Source organism: Notothenia rossii, assembly GCF_949606895.1.
Source record: "Notothenia rossii genome assembly, chromosome: 6".
NCBI lineage: Eukaryota > Metazoa > Chordata > Actinopteri > Perciformes > Nototheniidae > Notothenia > Notothenia rossii.
The window spans coordinates 45992915-46012659 of NC_136909.1; the positions used below are offsets into that span (position 1 = coordinate 45992915).

The 19745-nt window shown below is 41.9% G+C and overlaps 1 protein-coding gene across 1 annotated transcript in view; it reads right to left on the reverse strand.

The window, feature by feature from the left end:
- LOC307044829 (multiple epidermal growth factor-like domains protein 9) overlaps nucleotides 1-19745 on the reverse strand; it is a 38543-nt gene that overhangs the window by 4036 nt on the left and 14762 nt on the right. Inside the window, exons 3-5 of the mRNA XM_079690225.1 lie at nucleotides 17996-18135; nucleotides 13363-13512; nucleotides 1284-1550 (exon numbers count right to left, since the gene is read on the reverse strand). Coding sequence (XP_079546351.1) covers nucleotides 1284-1550; nucleotides 13363-13512; nucleotides 17996-18135 — 557 coding nt within the window. The remainder of the gene's footprint in view (nucleotides 1-1283; nucleotides 1551-13362; nucleotides 13513-17995; nucleotides 18136-19745) is intronic.

The window sequence follows — 19745 nt, forward strand, 5'->3', positions numbered from 1 at the left end:
TTGTCAGTTTTATAAATATATTTACATTTCTTACGTTACGAAACAAACTTACAAAGCATAAAATGGAAACATTTAAGATTAACTTCGACCTCCGGGGGGGTCTTACTATGGAGGAGTGGATTGAGCAGTGCCTGGACAAAAAAAACGCACCTAAACGACGACATGCAGAGCTAAGTGAAGAGCAGGTAGACGAACTGGAAAAGTACCACCATTCAAAAGCTTTCTGATGCAGGTCTTGAAACAAAGCAGAGAAATTATGACCGTTAGTGGCCACAGGTGCGAAAGCTCTCTCCAGAGCTACTGGAAGCCGAATCTCGGGGACTGGAGAAAGTGGAGTAATATTCTCGCCACGCCAAGCAATAGCCTAGAACAACCTCAACCTATACAAGTGACGACGTAAGCCATGCTACTGATGCTGGACAGTTTTTCAATGGGTGCACAATAAACAGCGACATACACATTAATGTAAATAAACAGCCAAATAATGGATCAACGCTCTCTGTCTAATATGTTCGCTAGCTGTTAGTGTTGTTGCATAGCAACCACCTCGCACAATGTTTTGTGCAGAAGGCAACGGAGGGACTATTTTATTTTTAACATAATTATTTACTAATAAAAACTATTCAAATTAGAGTGTGTATTTTTATTTCATATTGCCACACTTGGTAACCGTTGTCGACCTTCCGCTTCGCGTCGGGCCGAACCACGCCCCTTAGCTGTGATATAATGAGCATATACCACGGCCTGTCGTGAGCTATTGCTTATATGTATATACAGTCACATTTATTTCACACTTTCAGGTGTTAAGAGCAATGATGGCTCTTGGGAAAAAACTGTCTTTGAGTCTGTTTGTTTTGGATTGTATACACCTGTAGCGCCTCCGTAGGATTCTAGAAAGACACTATTTAAAAAAAGCTATTTAAAAAAGAATGAATACAAGAATGTACACCAAATTTAAATATACAAAAGAAACCAAGAAACTAAAACAAACTTAGTACACTGAACATATGATAATATTTGACAAACTGCAGTGTATTATATTATAATTTAAAGTGCAAGGCTGTCCAGAAATGTGTGCAGAAATGTGCAAACTATATTCAGAGAGATGAACATGGCTCAAAGTACAGCTGTGTGCAATTATTAGGAAATGTCTCTTTAACTAAGTGATTTATAAGCTGTGACCAAAGATGACTCCACTACTGTTTTATAACTGACAGTAATAGTAGTATATATAGAGAGCAGTAAGTAGAGATCCTGATTGAGGGTGTTGTGGCGGCTCTTACCTGGACGGGTACAGTTGTGTGCTCCAGCGTCCCCGATGAAGCCCTCGGTACAGAGCTGGCACCGGGCCCCGCCCGTGTGGTTGATGCAGCGCAGGCATTGACCGGTGTCGGGGTGACAGGGGGTGGGGTCCTGAGGGTCTGCATTGCCACTGCAGTCACATGGAACACACAGCCCAGCAGCTTTGAAGAAGCCAGCTGAACACTGGTCACACAGCGGGCCGCTGTACCGGGGGAGGCACTGCTCACACACTGGGGGGCTTCTGCCATCTGCACAGGGACACACAGGGGGATACAGGGACACACAGGGACACAGATCAGTGCCACACTAATGATGTCGCTACAACAGAGGCTAAATAAGTGTTTTCAGCTTTGACACCAGCATGGGCTGCGGTTATTAAAGAGTATTAATGTTGTGGAAAACCATTTGATTTTAATCATAAAATATATCATGCCGTCATAACATCTTATTCTTAAACATGATTGATCGTGACCAAAGTAATTTAAAATAGCAATATTATATATATGTATATATATATATTATAGAGAGAGAGAGAAAAGGAGAGATACATATGTAGAGTCTGTAACCATAACTGTAAAACTTTGTTCAAAAAAGGATTTGATTTACGATCTGTGAGATGCTTATTTACACAAGATTATTTCATTTGTTCAATATAGGTTAATAACAATGCCGATTTATTACTACTTTCTTTATTATTCATCAACATGTATGAACCTCAACCGTTTAATATCACAAACATGTCTGTGGAATAATGTATTTGATTAACCTTTTTGTCAAATGTATTTTAAATGTCCAATGCGTATGCTTGTCTCTTCAATGCGTACATCCCAAATGAAAGAGCTCACGCTGCACCACTAGGTGTCTCCAGATGACAGGATATTGATCTGGGACGGAGGAATGGGTTATTCTGAACAACTTAAATCATATAATGGAACATTATATGAGACAGAAAGGTAGTAGAGGTTCAGAAGGAGGGAGGGCATTGCTTTGGCATTGTGGATGGTGAGATTTAGCTTTCCGTTGTGTTATCAATAATGAAGCTAGAGTTGGTTAGTTTAGAGCTGTGGAATATGAAATCACCCATCTTTAGACCCTCCAGAAAAACGCGATCCTGCGATCGCAGAATTTACCGCATAATCAGCAAAATGGCGCAGATTTTTAAAAGGCCGCATATTTATCAAAAGGCCGCATAATCCCCGCATTTTCCCACAAGAAGTTGAGGGAAAAAAAAAAGTTAACTCGTCTTGACGTGAAGTAGTGATGATGATGATGACGTGACATCATCAGCTCGGCGCATCACAGAAGGTAAACAACACCGTAGAGTGAACGTGTGGAACTCACACGACGAACCTTTCTGCTAAAGACCAGGCAAAGCAGTACCCCGATGTCTTTCACAAAAGTGGGGGGAAACCCCGTGCAACTGTGTGTTGGAGCATACGTCTTAGAGAAAATCAACGGTGACGACCAACTTTGATTCATTCAAAGATTCGAAAATGCTTTCTGCTGCTGCGGACAAGAAAGCCAAACAACTCACGTTCACCGAGGCATCAACCTCCAAAACGCTTTCAAGGGCTACAAGAAACGAAGTGAGTAGCCTACAAGATTGAAGCTGGTCAGATAACGAACGAGTAAATGAAAACAGAATGAGGCGGAGGTGTGTGTGTGTGTGTGTGTGTGTGTGTGTGTGTGTGTGTGTGTGTGTGTGTGTGTGTGTGTGTGTGTGTGTGTGTGTGTGTGTGTGTGTGTGTGTGAGAGAGAGAGAGAGTGTGATTAAAATAGCCCCATTGCTTTTACAATAAATAAACATTGAATGTGTTTAATTGAATAGGAAAGGGGTTTAACATTAGTGGCAGGGTTGGAGAGAGAATAAATAAGACAGCCCACTATATTAAAAAAAATCTATTTTTTTTCGCAACTTTCCGCATATTTTGCAACTTCCCGCAATTTCACCGCATAAAATCACATAAAAACCCTGCATGTTTAATCGCATAATCAACGGTTTTAGCCCGCATAATCAAGGATTTTTGCCCGCGTTTTTCTGGAGGGTCTACATCTTTCCTCACTACATTCTAGCTTTTCTTACCCTTAGATGTGCATTAACTACAGGTTATTCCTTTATTTTAAAAATATAAAATCACTGTTACTTTTCTAATACATGGAATTAGTACTTAAGGCTCAGAAAGGTTTCACGAGTAGCACCAAACACCACAGACAATAACATCTGTAAGTAAAGGGGAGTTTTTAAATGCTCAGATGGAGTTGGAATTGATCCAAATTCATTATGATCTTACCATAAAGACAATTATTGATTTAATATGTAGCTCCTCCGTTTTTGAACTAAATATTGGTACACCTGAAGCAACTGTATACATCTATAAGGATACGTTTAAGTACAGTAGTATGAAGGCCTCCATCCAGAGTAGCCCAGATGTCCCCAGTCATGCCCTCCAGCTCCTCCTGGGGATCTCACTGTGTCCCAGGCAGATGGGAAATACAACCCCCCTAGTCTGAGGCCTGCCCTGGGGTCCTCTGCACAGGGACATACCCATAATTTGAGGTGTTCAGGAAGTCGGAACTAGATCAACTCCTTAATACAAAGGAGCAGTGAATGGATGATGTTGAGGGTTAAAGCACATGGTAAGGTCTCTGCTTGGAAAGGGTTTCCAGTCGAGCAGCAAGACTTTTATAGGTCTTTTATGATAGGGACACCACCTCACTGGCGTCCTCCCGGAGCCATGCCTGGAGAGGAGCTGGGCCGGGTTATCCCTCAATGAAAAGGTGGGGCTGCCTCAGGATGGGCTAACCCACCACCAAAAACAACAATGAAGACTGAACCATGGCTAAGGAAAGTTAAATGATTCTGATATGTAAAAACTGATATACATATAAACACTATCGTCCTATGCAGCCCTGCAGACCAGCCGGTGCTCTTCATCAGACGCCCGTCCTCACAACACTGCAGCTCTCAGTGTTGAATGATTTAGACACAGATAACCGCCTTTCAATGGCCTAGATGTTGGACTTTCTCTAGTGGGGTCACGTGATTACATTGTACTCCAGCCCTGTGCAGGCTGCTCCTGATAAGCTTGATTTAACCTCTGCTGAGGTTCAAAGGCAGCGGCCTGCTCGGTTATATAACCGGGAGGAAACATGAGCTGCTCTCATACCTGCTGCTGTCCCATGCTTCTCCTCTCTGCTGCCACACACTGACTGACTCACACAAGAAATGGAACAATTAAAGATTGAAAGACAAATTAAATGAACACAAATATTTGATGAACCTCAGGCTAAACCGGATGAGCCCAGCCATTCCGGAATCACTGAGTAAAGATGTAATCCTACATGGATGATTGCATATGTGTGACCCACATTCTGAATGCTCCATTTCACCTCTCTGTGTGTCAGTGTGGAGGCTTGTTCATGAACTGCAACAGGCCTCATCAGCACATTAAGAAAGCAACTATCCTCCCTGAGACATGGTACTGCATTGTGGCATCATCCCATTTGTCACCGTTGCCAGAGCAACATCTACTTGGAGGTTTGGTCTGAACATCCTCTGCGGCCACACACAGAGAGCAGCTCTCGTACTGAGCACATGTGATCATGTCGTCTGTAGCGCAGCTCTTCCACCGTGTTTCTGTCCAAACAGACTGTGGTGCTGCCCCTCCCCCCTCTAGCGCTGGAATGGGCCAGCTGTGCTCGTGCTGTCCCAGCTCAGCTCAGCCTGGTTTGTGTCCCTTCCCCTCCCTCCCACGTTGCACAACCTCCTCCGCAACCCCTGGTATGGGCAAACAGAACCTGGACAGCCTAAGTGCATCTATACGTGTTGCCACGCAGACTACCACCAATGAAGCGCCAGGACATGGCATCGCCATCAGCGATTGGTCAAGAAATGGGAATGGCAAGGTGCGATGACATGATGAAGAATAACTGAGTGAATGCAGTGATGCAATGCTGAATGAAAGTCTCAAATGTCCGTTTGGAGAGCGGGTACAAGAGCAGCCTGATGGGGATCATTTGTGAACTGGCGTAACACGGCTAACATGGCTTACTTTGAAGGATTTCTGAATTGGAGGTTAAGTTATACAATATCCATTTGATGTCCAGTCTGATAGTAAAACAGAATGAAAAGGTCTAGTGCTGAAACAATGAATCCGTTAAGCAACTCGTCAATCAACCGAAATGTCATTTTCAACACATTTTTTAATCAAAAAACGTCAAACATTGAATATGTAAAAGCTTTCTAAATCTGAGTATTTGCTGCTTTCTCCTTTTATACCATCGCAAATGTAACATTTGGGTTTTTCAGTTTGACTGGTAATCTGATGACATCACTTTGTCACATTCATCTAGAAAATATTCCCGGAATGAATGGATAGTAAAAAATGGTTGTCAGTTGCAGCTTTAGGTATGAATATCTTAAGGTTTTTGTCACAACATTCATTCTGATTAATTGAGCTCTTAAAAGAAATTCATGGGAATATGTATTTTATATTTTATAGACTTGTCCATTATCTCTAATACCAAAAAAAAGTTGAAAGAATGATTATGAAAATAGCGTGGCCCATTTTAAACAGAAGTAATCATACATTTTAAGGAACTGGGTTACTCTATAGTTCTACCGCTGACATGAACACAAGGAAACAGGTTACCTGATAACTAGGTTATCTTGGCTGTAGGAACACGATTGTTGTGTAGATCTGAACTGAGATGTGGGTGGAACAATACACCAGTTTAAATAAGTAACTGGTGAGACTTCCTGTTCAGTAAGTAAGTTGTTTCCAGATGGGCTCTTCACACACAGCTGGTGGAAGTGGAGGCAGCATCGGGGCCCAAAACACAGAGATTACAAGTGAAAACAAGGCACTAGCTGCAGGGCTGCAGCTCACACCCAGCTCCTCCGTTGACACGATAAACACACGAGATCATTCACCTCAACAACCGTGATAACAGAGAGCTTCTACCATTGGAGGATGATAGATGTGGCTCCAAGCAGCCTAGGGGCCTGAGCCTGGAGCTCTGCAGCTATTGGAGGAATTCTTCATTTGTAAATTCTTGGCCTGTTGTGAGTGACATGCCAGTGGCAGGCAGGATTTCATCATGATGATAAGGCTGACGTGACTTTTGGTACCTAAGTATTAAGGTGTACCAGTTAGGCTTTTCACAATGACATTTAAGGCCGAACAAAGGCTGGTTAAGGAATATGAAGTGACTGTAGTTCAACCTAGATCTAAAGCCACCAGAGACTTTTGGGTGTGTTGTAATCAGAGCAGCGGCAGCCTGGAGGTGAAGGAAGTGGGGCCATACAGGACGTTCACTGTAAATCCCACACTGTCTCCAAATAGAGATTAAAAGAACTCTAGTTTACAGTCTCAACTCATTTGAAATACTCCATCCTTTACCTCTTATCAGCTTTTACCTAGCAACCAATGCTACTTTTCTCATCTCGCTGAGCTAACTACTTTTTAATCACTGTTTTCCTGATTGAAACAAACACTTGTGGAGCAAAAACACACACAAGCACCTAGCAGCTGAGTGAGAGGTGCCTGTGGCCAACATGTTGAATTAGCCGTGCGTCGGCCATGAAAGGCCAAATAAGTGTCCGGGCCTTTATTTGGCCTTTCATGGCCGACGCCGGGCCTTTATTTGGCCGTGCGTCGGCCACAGGCAGTCGGACAAAGAAATCACTTTGATTGGCTGTTCAGCTAGCGAATCAGTGCATGAGAAGCGAAACGGTTGCTTGAGAATGTCTTCCACAAGCAACACTCCAATCGCTGATAGCTCCAGTACCCCACAAAACATGTTTTCGATGGACGAGAGTGAAAACGGAACGCACACGCTATTTTTTGTTTGTTTGTACCACGTAGACTGTTCTTCTTCTCTGTCTTCCGGTTGTTGCCTCTTTTGAATGACGAATACACACTACCGCCGCCTGCTGGTAAGGAGAGTTATTGCCACTCACGCATGCGCAGTTCGTACGTGCTCGGCGGAAGTCTTTGCGGTGTGTTCCAGTGGGACACATGGCCAAGACGCAGGAGAACACGTCGACGCAACAGTTGGCGTCAGCGTCGGCGAGTTCTTTGGTGACTGCTTGGTGTGTCAGGGCCTTAAAGGCAACATGAGGGTGGATTAAACACGCCAGCTAACATTGATCCGGGGAATGTGAAATTAAAACGGATCTCCCGAGGTTAGTAGAGTTTAGATTTGTGTGTTGCACGTTTATTATCTCTGGTTAGGATACAAATATTGACTATTTGCAAGTTAAGAAGTTTCTGTAATATGGCCTCTGGAATTTAAGAACATTGTTTGGTGAATTAATAAAAACACAGCAAATATTCAATGATTGATGTGGGGGGAGCAGTGTGTAGAGACCAAACCCTGGGCATCACTAGTGCACATTGCACAGTCCAGCCGGGACCTGTCTGCTGGTTTGAAAGGCAGACCAAAGAAATGTCAGTCAACTGGCTTGGCTGTGGATCTGAGGCAGATGTGTGAATGCATCTTTCTTCACGACTAAATGAACAGAGACTGGAATTAATGTCTGAAACACCATGCCACTCAAGATGTTTTGATTCATGAACCATTCATGTGAATGGTTCTTAAAAGTGGAATTTGAATTCAGTTGCGTTCACTGTATGTGTTGGACTGAGTGGGTGAGACTGGAATGTCCCTTTTAAACCATAACTGACAAACTTGTTTGAATTTTAACAAAAAAAAGCTCCTGATAAGAAGATAGTATAAACATTCATTTTCCATCATACAGGGGGTTATGTAACTTCCTGTCTCGAATGTGTCTGATTTAATGCTTTTAAGTTCACAGGTACATTTTATTTGTGGGAAACTATGCTCACATCCAGCTCTCTGGAAACACGGTAACTTTGGCAATCAAAGATGTCCCTACTTTTTCTTCTAAATCAGACTTACACATCGAAACAAATAGTAAATGGTACATAGTAACGGTCGAAGAAAAGCAGTAGAGAGCCCGGGGGGGAACCACCGGCGGTGACCATCCTTTGCTCAGATTGTCCTCTCAGGCCATCGGAGACAGAAAATGTGTGGCAAACACACATAATGATACCTACACTAGTGGGGTATGCATAGGTTATGTCATAGAACAACATGGGCAAACTTCTCCCGCTTGTGTTACCACAGACCTTTTTTGAGGAGTTGAGGGAACTGAAAGTGGTGGAATGCTGACTCATTTCTGAATTATACTCATTCCTGCACCACTCTACCAGACTTCCACATAAAATGTAGGCCTACTGAATGTTCCCTTAAAGACAATTATTAAACCAGCGAGCCACTGTACTTACATATTGCAGCATACTTATACTACTTCAGATATATTTTTTACTTTTATTTCAAACTACTGTACACATTGTTTTAATTTATAAAACGGACAAATCAAATCAAGCAATCTGATTGGTTCTTAGCCGTGATATACTGAGCGTATACCACGGGTAGAATTGTAAGTTACTTTTCACAACAAGTCAGTATCCCTCCGCGTCTGAGAAAAACAGTAGGCCTATACAGTTGGGCTATGCAGTTTGCTCCGCTTCGCGTTGAACCACGCCCCTTAGCTGTGATATAATGAGCATATATCACAGCCTGTCGTGAGCTATTGCTTAAGTATAGCAGAGGTTGGACCAAGTCATTGTTTTGCAAGTCAGAGTCAAGTCTCAAGTCTTTGCACTCAAGTCCAAGTCAAGTCTCAAGTCAGGAGGGGCAAGTTCAAGTCAAGTCCAAGTCCTAAACTTTGAAAAACCAAGTCTTAAACAAGTCCTTATGTGCTTTTCACCAAATGTAATGACATCCATCAACAGAATAATACTTAATAATTAAACTGCCCTTTATTAGTCACATTAATAACTTAATAATCAATTTTCTCTCTGCTGGTAAAGTAACGTGTTTTTTATTTATCTATTTTAAGAGGGGTCAGTAAGGTAAGGCTACCGTGATGGTTTGATTCAGAAGGAGTTTAATGTATAAGATCCCTGATGTTGAGGTAACCAGAATGTTTATTTCCACTGTGTACAACAGGTTATAAGGGACCCACAATCTATCTTTATGCAAGGGATAATGTGAAGCGAGGCTGTCTGCATGGGGAAAAGAATACCTGAATCTAGATCCTTCTGCAGGTGGTACTTTAAGTATATTTTGATGCTAATACTTTTGTACTTTTACTTGAGTAACATTTTGAATGCAGGACTTTTCATTGTAACCGAGTATTCCCACACTCTGGTACTTTTACTCAAGTACAAGATCTGAACTTCTCCCACCTCTGACAATAAATCCTGAGTGGTTACCAAAATAAAACCTTGCTCTGAAGGTTATTTTCATTTTACAAATCTTGCACTCAGCTTTGCTTTCTCCAATATCATTGAAATGCAGCTTCTTTTTTCGGCTCTGTCGAGCTGGCCTGTACCACTACATCTGCTGTCTTTGGAGCGTCTGCCCCCCACCCTTCTTTCACATAATGGTATGATCCTAGTGTGTCCTCGCATATGATTGGCCGCATGGTGGCCCAGATAAATAAAGTCCAGCCCCTGCCTGCAAGGATTCTCGGCAAGAATAGGAGCGGCTGGAGATTCTGCTCTCCCCGACGGGAGTCTGCTTTTCTGGCGGCATCTCGCGATCGGCGTGTTGGAGACCTTTGAATTAAAGTATCAAGTCACCTCAAGTCAGAAGGCTCAAGTCCAAGTCAAGTCCAGAGTCATTGGTGTTCAAGTCGAGTCGCAAGTGTTTTGTGATTTTGTCAAGTCGAGTCCAAAGTCATCAAATTGGTGACTCGAGTCCAAGTCATGTGACTCGAGTCCACACCTCTGTTGTATAGTACACTATGTTTTTATGTTCAGTAGAATGGTATATTCAGTGCTTGAATTGGAATAAAAAAGGTGCCAGTACTCTAAATCAGCAACAAGTATTTGGCACAAAGTCATAGTATATCCTATAATGCTGGTGGGTTTGTCTCTTTACTGTATATTTTAGAAAGGCTCACTGTACTTAAACAAAATGACTCAGGGTGCATCTGAGATTAGAGGGGGTGCAGTGGTAAAGTGCTATTTTTATAAGTGGGGAGTGGACCTGACACCCTCTAGTCTAGGAGGGTCCGGGGGCATGCTCCCCCGGGAACATTTTTTTTTAAATATTGAAGTTAGAGGCATCAATCTGGTTGCACTTTGAGAGCAAAATGAAGAGATATATGGATACCTCTCAACATCCATAATGAAACAACTGTAAACAGATTTACTTTTTCTTTATGGATATAAAAGAAAGTAAAGCTTGACTCCTACTGGCTGGTTAAATGACTCCTCGTCCCTGAGGCCACTACCAGTTTTTTGTGCCATTTTGCTGGATTTATTTGTCAATAGCGTTGCTGCACAAAGTGATAGCCCTCTAGTTTAAATATACTACCCAAAAAGAAACATATGGAGATGGGTTACTATTTAAAAAAAATTGCTAATCTATTTGGGAACAGTGGAGCCGGGCCTCAAATCCTATAGGGGGGTCCGGGGGCATGCTCCCCCGCTAAGATTTTTTTTTTAAATGTTGGACTTAAATGCATCAATCTGGTGCATTTTGAGGGGGAAATAAAGAGACTACACCCATATGAAACAAAAATGTACACATTTAAATAATCGTAAAATCATAAGTACATGGCCATAACCAATAACATACAATATCCAATATGAAAAAACATTGAAACTTGTTTATTTATTTGTTTTTGGTTCATTTATAGTTGTGAGTGTGTCTGGGCTCCTGAATCGGCCTCTCCTGTCTCCCTCCTCTCCCCCCTGCTCCTCTTTGAGGCAACAGCAAAGACTAGTTTTAGCTCTCAACAAGTTTATCTTACCTTTTTTCACCTAGTTAACATTTTGTTTGTATTATTCATGCATATTTTACTAATCACTACCCCCTCAAATGGAAATATGTGTTTACATAAATGGTGACCGAACCGTTTGAGACCCACTGAGATAACTTAAACTAAGTGAACTATCTAAAGACTCAGAGAGTAATTTACCTCACCAGAGCTGTAGTTTTCAGCCTCTCAGTCTGACAGCAAAGGACTTTCCCTCCACCTTGTTGTTGAAAAAGCTCCTTATATCCGTTAGCGCAGCTAGCTAGCACCAGATGCTAACAACAATACACGTAACCGGTGCGCGCGCTTTCTCGCTCGCTCGCGCCACACATACACCAACACACACCCTCCCGAGCTTGAATGACACACAGAGACCAATCGAGGGCATTAGTATGATCTGTATGAAAGTGGCAATGTCGGCAGGCCACGTCATGTAGACAGCCAGTCACCCTCTGTGAGGCAGAGTCAGACCCACATTTGCGCTGCGTTGCGTTTACAATAATATACGTATATTGCCGGTGGCTGAGTACCGGCATTTTACTGAGTACCGTAAGAAGTGCCGGTACCACATGGGTAAAAATCAGAAGTGCCGGTGTTACAGTATAAGTTGAGTCATGACAACTGGCGACATTCTATTATTTTCGTCATAGGAATCCGGGGCGTGTACATTGAGGACCCATTGTTGACTTACCAGGAAAGAAACATCGTTTGTCGTTTACGTTCATCTTTTGCTATATCTGCCTTCCTAAGATCACTTTGCTGCACATTCAGTACTCGTATGTGAGGTTGTGGGTGAGAGTCCGATATCGTGAAGCTTACAGGGAGGTATCGAACATTACAAAGTAGGTGACTGTGTGGATGCCTGTTCAAAACATTGCAAACTTCAATAAATCATTTAAATTATATATTTGTGTCCGACTTTCATTTGTTCATCGTTCTTAATGTGATGTATAGTAGCTTTGATAGCTGTCCATACCTTCAGACAGCCTAAAAGTAAAACACAAGTTGTTTATTCACAGCCCGAACGCTCATCGAGATGACTGGATCAGCCATGACAACTTGTGATCAGCTCCGATTAAATTGTGATATCAATTCTGTAGCTAACTTCCAGGGAGCACGTTTATTTTATGAAATAAACGTTAAACGTATAGGCTTAAAGGCATAATAGAACTACCGTATTATATGTATTCAACTTGTGCCCCGCTGGACTTACTTTTCTGTGGTTTACCGTTACTGTGACATATCAGTATAGCCACGGAAGATAGTTTGTGTGTTTAATTCCCATGCATCAAGGTTATTTTCATGTATGTAATTGTTTTTCCTGCACAGTGTAGAGTCTTGTTGTGATGAGAGGGATACAGGTATTTCATAAAATAAACGTGCTCCCTGGAGGTTAGCTACAGAATTGATATCACAATTTAATCGGAGCTGATCACAAGTTTCATGACTGATCCAGTCATCTCGATGAGCGTTCGGGCTGTGAATAAACAACTTGTGTTTTACTTTTAGGCTGTCTGAAGGTATGGACAGCTATCAAAGCTACTATACATCACATTAAGAACGATGAACAAATGAAAGTCGGACACAAATATATAATTTAAATGATTTATTGAAGTTTGCAATGTTTTGAACAGGCATCCACACAGTCACCTACTTTGTAATGTTCGATACCTCCCTGTAAGCGTCACGATATCGGACTCTCACCCACAACCTCACATACGAGTACTGAATGTGCAGCAAAGTGATCTTAGGAAGGCAGATATAGCAAAAGATGAACGTAAACGACAAACGATGTTTCTTTCCTGGTAAGTCAACAATGGGTCCTCAATGTACACGCCCCGGATTCCTATGACGAAAATAATAGAATGTCGCCAGTTGTCATGACTCAACTTATACTGTAACACCGGTACTGCGTACCGGTGAGTACCGGCCCAATTCAAGCACTGGGTATATTAGAGAGTATTCAATTGTATTCTATATACTATATTGTTTAGATACTCCTCTGGATATAGGTCACTTTTATTTTGTAATTCCTGTAGATTGACTGTCCATATGCTGTGTGTGTGTGTGTGTGTGTGTGTGTGTGTGTGTGTGTGTGTGTGTGTGTGTGTGTGTGTGTGTGTGTGTGTGTGTGTGTGTGTGTGTGTGTGTGTGTGTGTGTGTGTGTGTGTGTGTGTGTGTGTGTGAGCCGCAGCACTGACCGGGTTGACAGGTGCCGGTGGAGGTGGAGTTGGAGCAGGGACAGGGTGCACAGGCCTGGGGGGGGTCAGCCTCCGGGCTGCGGTAGAACCTGGGCTTACACTCCTCACAGTTGGATCCCTGGGTGTTGCCCTCGCAGTTCAGGCACACTCCTGCAGGACAGAACAAAGATCACATGATTAAAGGATACCGTAGATTGCCTCTATATTTTGTGTGGCAATATTATAACAATACAGAGACACAGAAGTATCAAGCTCTTGTATATAAATTATTAATATTGCAAATAGAAATTCAAATGTTGGTAACAACCGTTTCTAGTCTAAGATTGTGCTGATTCTTTTCAGGTGATTCTCAAACAATAGGGGATATTTCCTGGATCTGCACAAAATGTGAGATAAGTTGGCTATATGAACATTTGACTTTATAAGGGTGGTCAATGCATAATCCTTCCACCAGTATGGGTTTTGCCGTTATTAGATTGGTGTGTCATTTCAGAGGAAAATCATACTGAGTGGAACGGATCAGGTTTTTAAACAAGGCTAACTCCTTATCAAAAAGCTCAGTACTTATTTATTCTTCATGATTTTTAGAATTGTAACATTTTACTTATCAAGAGCAAAGAATTAAGCAAAGAGGGAAGACAAACACAAAACACCGCCAGTCACACAAACACAGACATTTATTTTAGAAGCCTGTCCTTGCTCTCTTATTTTTAGTGTATATCTAAGAGAATATTGAGATGGAGGAGAAGGGATTTCACCAGTCTGTGTGCACATTTTACCCCAGTGTGCACACAGACTGCAATAAGATATTACAGCGTTAAGTTACCTGAGAGTTGAACCATGGAGCAAAAAAGGGTCTGCAAATCAATCCTTATGAAACCTAATCCTGACACGTTTGCACAGCCATGTTTTGCCTTGCATTACTGACTTGTGATATATTTTATCATTATATCTTTTAACATATAACAACAAATTCATGATTGTTTGTTGTCCTGGCTACCCATTAAAATCAGTTAATACTTATTATTACACATTAGAAATGTAGGAGGAAAAGAAAAGAGACAAGATGAGAAAGAAGAAAGAATATTGTGCTATTTTATTACATCTAGTTGTTCTGTTGCAGTGGGGGGGGGGGAAGAGCGAGAATATGAATATATATGATATGAATACATAACTAAAAAAGTAGAAAATAAATAAACCACTCATCTCTCATATATAGGATAGGGTCTTACACGTGAAGCCGTTCAGCGTTATTAATTAAGTTGATGAACATTCATAAATCTTGCCCATCTTTAGGTCCAATCCACACAGTCAATTTAAATTCCATAGACTGAATGACTAATTGTCGTATTTTTTAATCCAACAATACAGTAATTAAATGTTGATGTAAATATTTGTGAAGGGGTTTTCACTACAATGCTGTTTGCAGTAGAGCTTGTGCCTGTGGTGGAGTTGTTGTGCCTCCATAGATAGGACCTAACCTGCAGGATGCTTCGCTTGCTTTATCTGAGTAACACTGGTTCAACCCATGCATTAACCCAGTGTCAACAGAGGAGCTGCTAATAGGCTCATTTAGCTGCTGGAGGCTCTGAGTCTGCAGCAGACTCCACTACTGCTCAAAGTGTTGTTAAAGAGGGCTTTGGGTTCGGTCTGGACAAAGGTGCTTTCCTACACCAAAGGATGGACCAGTGACGAGTAATAACAGCTTTTAACATACTGCTGTTGATGTGAAATGATGGGTTTTGATTGGGTGAACTTAGACCAAGTGGAACCTGCCACACTATCTGCTCTTTCCATAATATCTATAAACATGTGAGCATTCAAGGTTCAGAGGTGAGTATTACATCACTTTAGAATTGGAAAAACTTGTGTTCCTGTAGAAAAAATTAACTAAAAATCTTTATTTTTCTCCGCATTCTTTTTTACAGCATGTAAATCTGATTCAGCTGAAAACAAAATGTCAGTGTGGGGGCTACCTGTCTCTGTCCTGTTGGAAGTGACGGGTCCCTGTCATGTTTATCTAAGGGCCCCCTGTTTGGGAGACTGTACAATAAGCATTTGCACAATGTGCTCCTCAGTAAGTGAGGAGAGCAGGGTGAGTCTTTAAGGGGGAGCTTTAGAACCTGAGCTTTGTTAATCCACAGTACACTGAGCCCAGATACAGCCCTCCATCTGCCTGTCACTAGCTGGGGACTAGTTTCATGACCACTGATAGGGCTTTCACACCAACGCGGTTCCCGTTCTAGCTTCGTGCTAGAGCTCTTCTGGTTCGGAACCGTTTTTCTTTTCAGCACCCGTTTTGTTCACACCGCCCAGAGGCCGACTGGTGCTGCCGCTGCTGCGTCATGACGTCACCGTTTACGTCGCTCACTACAACAACAACAACAACAACAACAACAATGGGGGACTGCGTCGGGTCGATGATCGTGTTGCTTTTAATCATACGAAGCTAGATTAAATTAAATAACGACTTCTCCAACCTTATACTTTTCTCCAGAGTGCCATGGTTCATTGTTTATTAATGTGTTTCAGCGGCATTTACGGACCGCTGCAGTGCTGGCTGCTCTTCCACCGGAGTTTATTCTCCCGTTAGCTCTGGGTTAGCTGACATAGCAGCGGCCGCTGTAAAGCCTTCACTGTCTGACTGTCACACAAGCAGCTGATACATATCCCCAATTCCCCATAAGTGAATGTGTGTCAGTCTGAATTGACGCTGTTTGGCATCACAACGCTGTTATGAACGTTTCTCTGGTATAATATGGGTGATGTTAGCATAGCAACCCAAGCTAAACTGACTATCTTGACTACTTTGTTGTTGCTATCCTATTGTGGCATAAGCCGTTTTCTACAGGCACATTTTACCGGCGTATTTTTCATTATGATTTTACTTGTGATAGTCGGACATGACAACCTGTGCAGCCCATGTATTGATTCCATCCGATAGCTGCTATAATACAAAACAAAACGTCTGCCTGCTCTCCACAATGATCAATAACAGTGAACGGATGGTCAAAGTAAATAAAGCAAATAAACAGAATCACACGAAGCCTGGTTAGTGTTGATTGACTTTATAAAGTGTGTTTTTTTAGGAGTGTGTGGTTGCGTTCTAGTCACTTTGCTCAGCGCTACTGCTTATTACAAGTTTTATTTGCCGTACTCGCCTTTAACTGTTAGCTCAGGTTAATCTCGCCCCCCTCCGGCGTAAGCGTGACGTATGTGGTTCTTGTTTCTAAACCGAAAAAAAAAATTGTGCTTGAAACTAACCGGATTCCGGAGCTTAGAGGCGGCTCCGCATGGTGTGAAAAGGAAAAAACGGCACTTTTAAGGTTCTAGCTCCGAACCGGCCCTGGAACCGCGTTGGTGTGAAAGCCCCATGAGAGGTGGCAGCAATCCTCCTTCACATGTGATTGGGGAGAGGAGGACCACCTTAAATCACAATGGAAACTGGGTTTCCGGCTCCTCTGTAAATATTCACTTCAGACACACTGGGGGGTTTGTGTACTTTGTGTTGGTGTCTATCTTAAGCATATAGTACCCAGGTGCTAACTTACACAAAGCTAATGGCTTAAAGTTATTAGGAACTTAATGAGCATCATATTGGCAAACATCGGGCTGTCAAGCTTCAGAGTTCTAACTCAAAATCCTCATGCAAAGGAACCACATAAAACGTGCTGCGGTCCATAAAGGCACCAATCAGCATGTCATTGTCTTAGGGTTTCAGAGAGGAAATATGGAGACATCACAAAGCTGATGGTGATTGAATAATGATACATTAGATGAATGTCACTAAAGACAGTCTAACAAAAAGATGCTGACATTATTTTTCGACTATAGGATCATTCTATCTCATTAATATACTTGATGGCAGTTTAATCTATAACAAAGCATATTGTATAAAGTTATCACCTGTTTCCACAGGTGGGAAGTAACTAAGTACATTTACTGAAGTACTGTACTTTAGTAAAATGTTGAGATACTTGTACTTTACTTGAGTATTTATATTTCATTATACTTTGTAATTCTACTCCACTACAATAGAGGTACATGGTGTACTTTTACTCCACTACATGTATTGAATACCTTTAGTTACTTTACAGATGTGGATGAATGATGTGAAATATAATCAAGTGTTAAATCAGACTTTAGTTCCACCTGGAGTAAAGTCAGAAGCTACCCTGCAGTATACAAAGTCATTCAAAGTAGCTGCACCTTTACCAGCTTTGAGAACACTTTCATGATCAATCATTGTAAAACATACCATATCTATTATTCTGAAATGGACCAATCTGCACAATGACTACTTTTACTGTCGCTACTTTCACTATATTTTGATGATAATACTTTTTCTATTTTTACTTGAGTAACATTTTAAATGCAGGACTTTTAATGTAACTGAGTATTCCTACACAAGTACAAGATCTGAATACTTCTACTTTTACTCAAGTAAAAGATCTGAGTACTTCTCTTCTTCTATTTTATAACAATCATGAGTGCTGAATCGCTGGATTTTGAATTATTGCACAAAATAAAGAGGGACCTGGTAGTGGTAAAATGCTAACTCATTTCCGGGTTCTAAGACTCATTCCTGGCCCACTCTGTTGTGCATCAGTCTAACAGTAACACATGGACTCACCCGACTGTGGGTGGCAGGAGTTGGTGTGGTTCTGACACTGGCAGGGCCGGCAGCCAGTGCTGCTGAAGTAGAAGAACCCCGGGTGGCATTCGTCACATTTTGGTCCATACACTCCGGTCTTGCACACACATATCCCTGAGCTGAAAGAGGCAGAACATACAACACAATCAATAGAATAGATTTGTCAGTGTAGTGTGGTGTGATGTGAGCTGAGTGTGTTTGCTTTTGGAATGCCATCATGGCAGCTGATGTCCAGACTGTCATGGTGATTCCACACTTGACTTCCCACAGGTTCTCCAATCACCCATCTGCTTTCTATAACCTGTTCCAGGTATGAAGCATGTGGGAAGCACACTCATATCGTTCTCCCCCAACATATTGGGCATATGTAGCTCGGCCTGCTGCTCGTGTCCAGCAGCACACAATATAAAAACGCTATTCATAGTTTGGGCTTATTTAGAGATATTCATCTCTGAAATTGTTGCTGCTGACACACAAATGTAGTATTTGCTGATTGAAGCAATAATTAAATTATATTACAATAGTTCTACATTGTTTTGTCTTTTAAAATACATTGTACAGTTCTATATATTAGATAATACAAAACTACAGGGTGCAGTTTTTATTTAAATTACTTTTAGCAGACAAAAAATAGAGTCCTTTAACAACAGCATGCATCTGAAACAAATCAGATAGAGTTGCCGAGTGGAAATGCAGACGGACTGGAGCCAGACTCCAACATTCACACGCAATATATACTCCTCACAATTGTAATTATGAAAATAAGCTGTGCAATTTCCCCAATAGCAATAGCAGCTGAGAGACACTGAACATCCTGTGAAATGAACCATCTGTCTCACTGCTACTTTACCCAATCAAAGCCACTCCACCATTAATTAGCAGCTCCATTGATTTCAGCACACAATCATTCAAATAAATCCAGTATCAGTCGATCTATGAATAGAACCAGAACCAAGGAATCAGACTTTTTGTATGGGCTTCATGTGTTTTACATAACAGTATGATTGGTATCAGCTAAGAAAATATCAGTGGATAATGCTCCAGCAGTTAAATCCAATTACATTTTAGCTCTTCTGCAATAATACACACATAAATAACTTGGTGTCTTTTCCTGTTTGGATCTGCACTCTCAGCATCCTTCGTAGCTGTGTAGGGAATAGGGAGAGGCTTTATTTCTTCCCAGTGCGAAATCATCCATGGCTCTCAGATCCCGCCCACACTCAAGGTCATTTCCTAGGAAAAGTGCAACGCTAAATAAAGCCTGACCAGCCCTCCAACCCAGACAATGGACTCAGAAACTTAATCTGAGGACAATAACTTCAAAACAATTGAAGTAAATCACAAGTGACTGGGAGCACTTTCCATGAGCGTGTGCGTGGGTCTTCATACAATCCGGGCTTTGTTAAAACAACTGCACTTAATGCAAATGAAGGGGCCCGGGGCCATGCTTAGTGGGGCGTGGGCACTGCTAGGAATAAGGCTGGGAGATCAACAGTCTTTCTTCCAGCTGAACACACACACACACACACACACACACACACACACACACACACACACACACACACACACACACACACACACACACACACACACACACACACACACACACACACACACACACACACACACACACACACACACACACACACACACACACACACACACACACACACACACACACACACACACACACACACACACACACACACACACACACACACACACACAC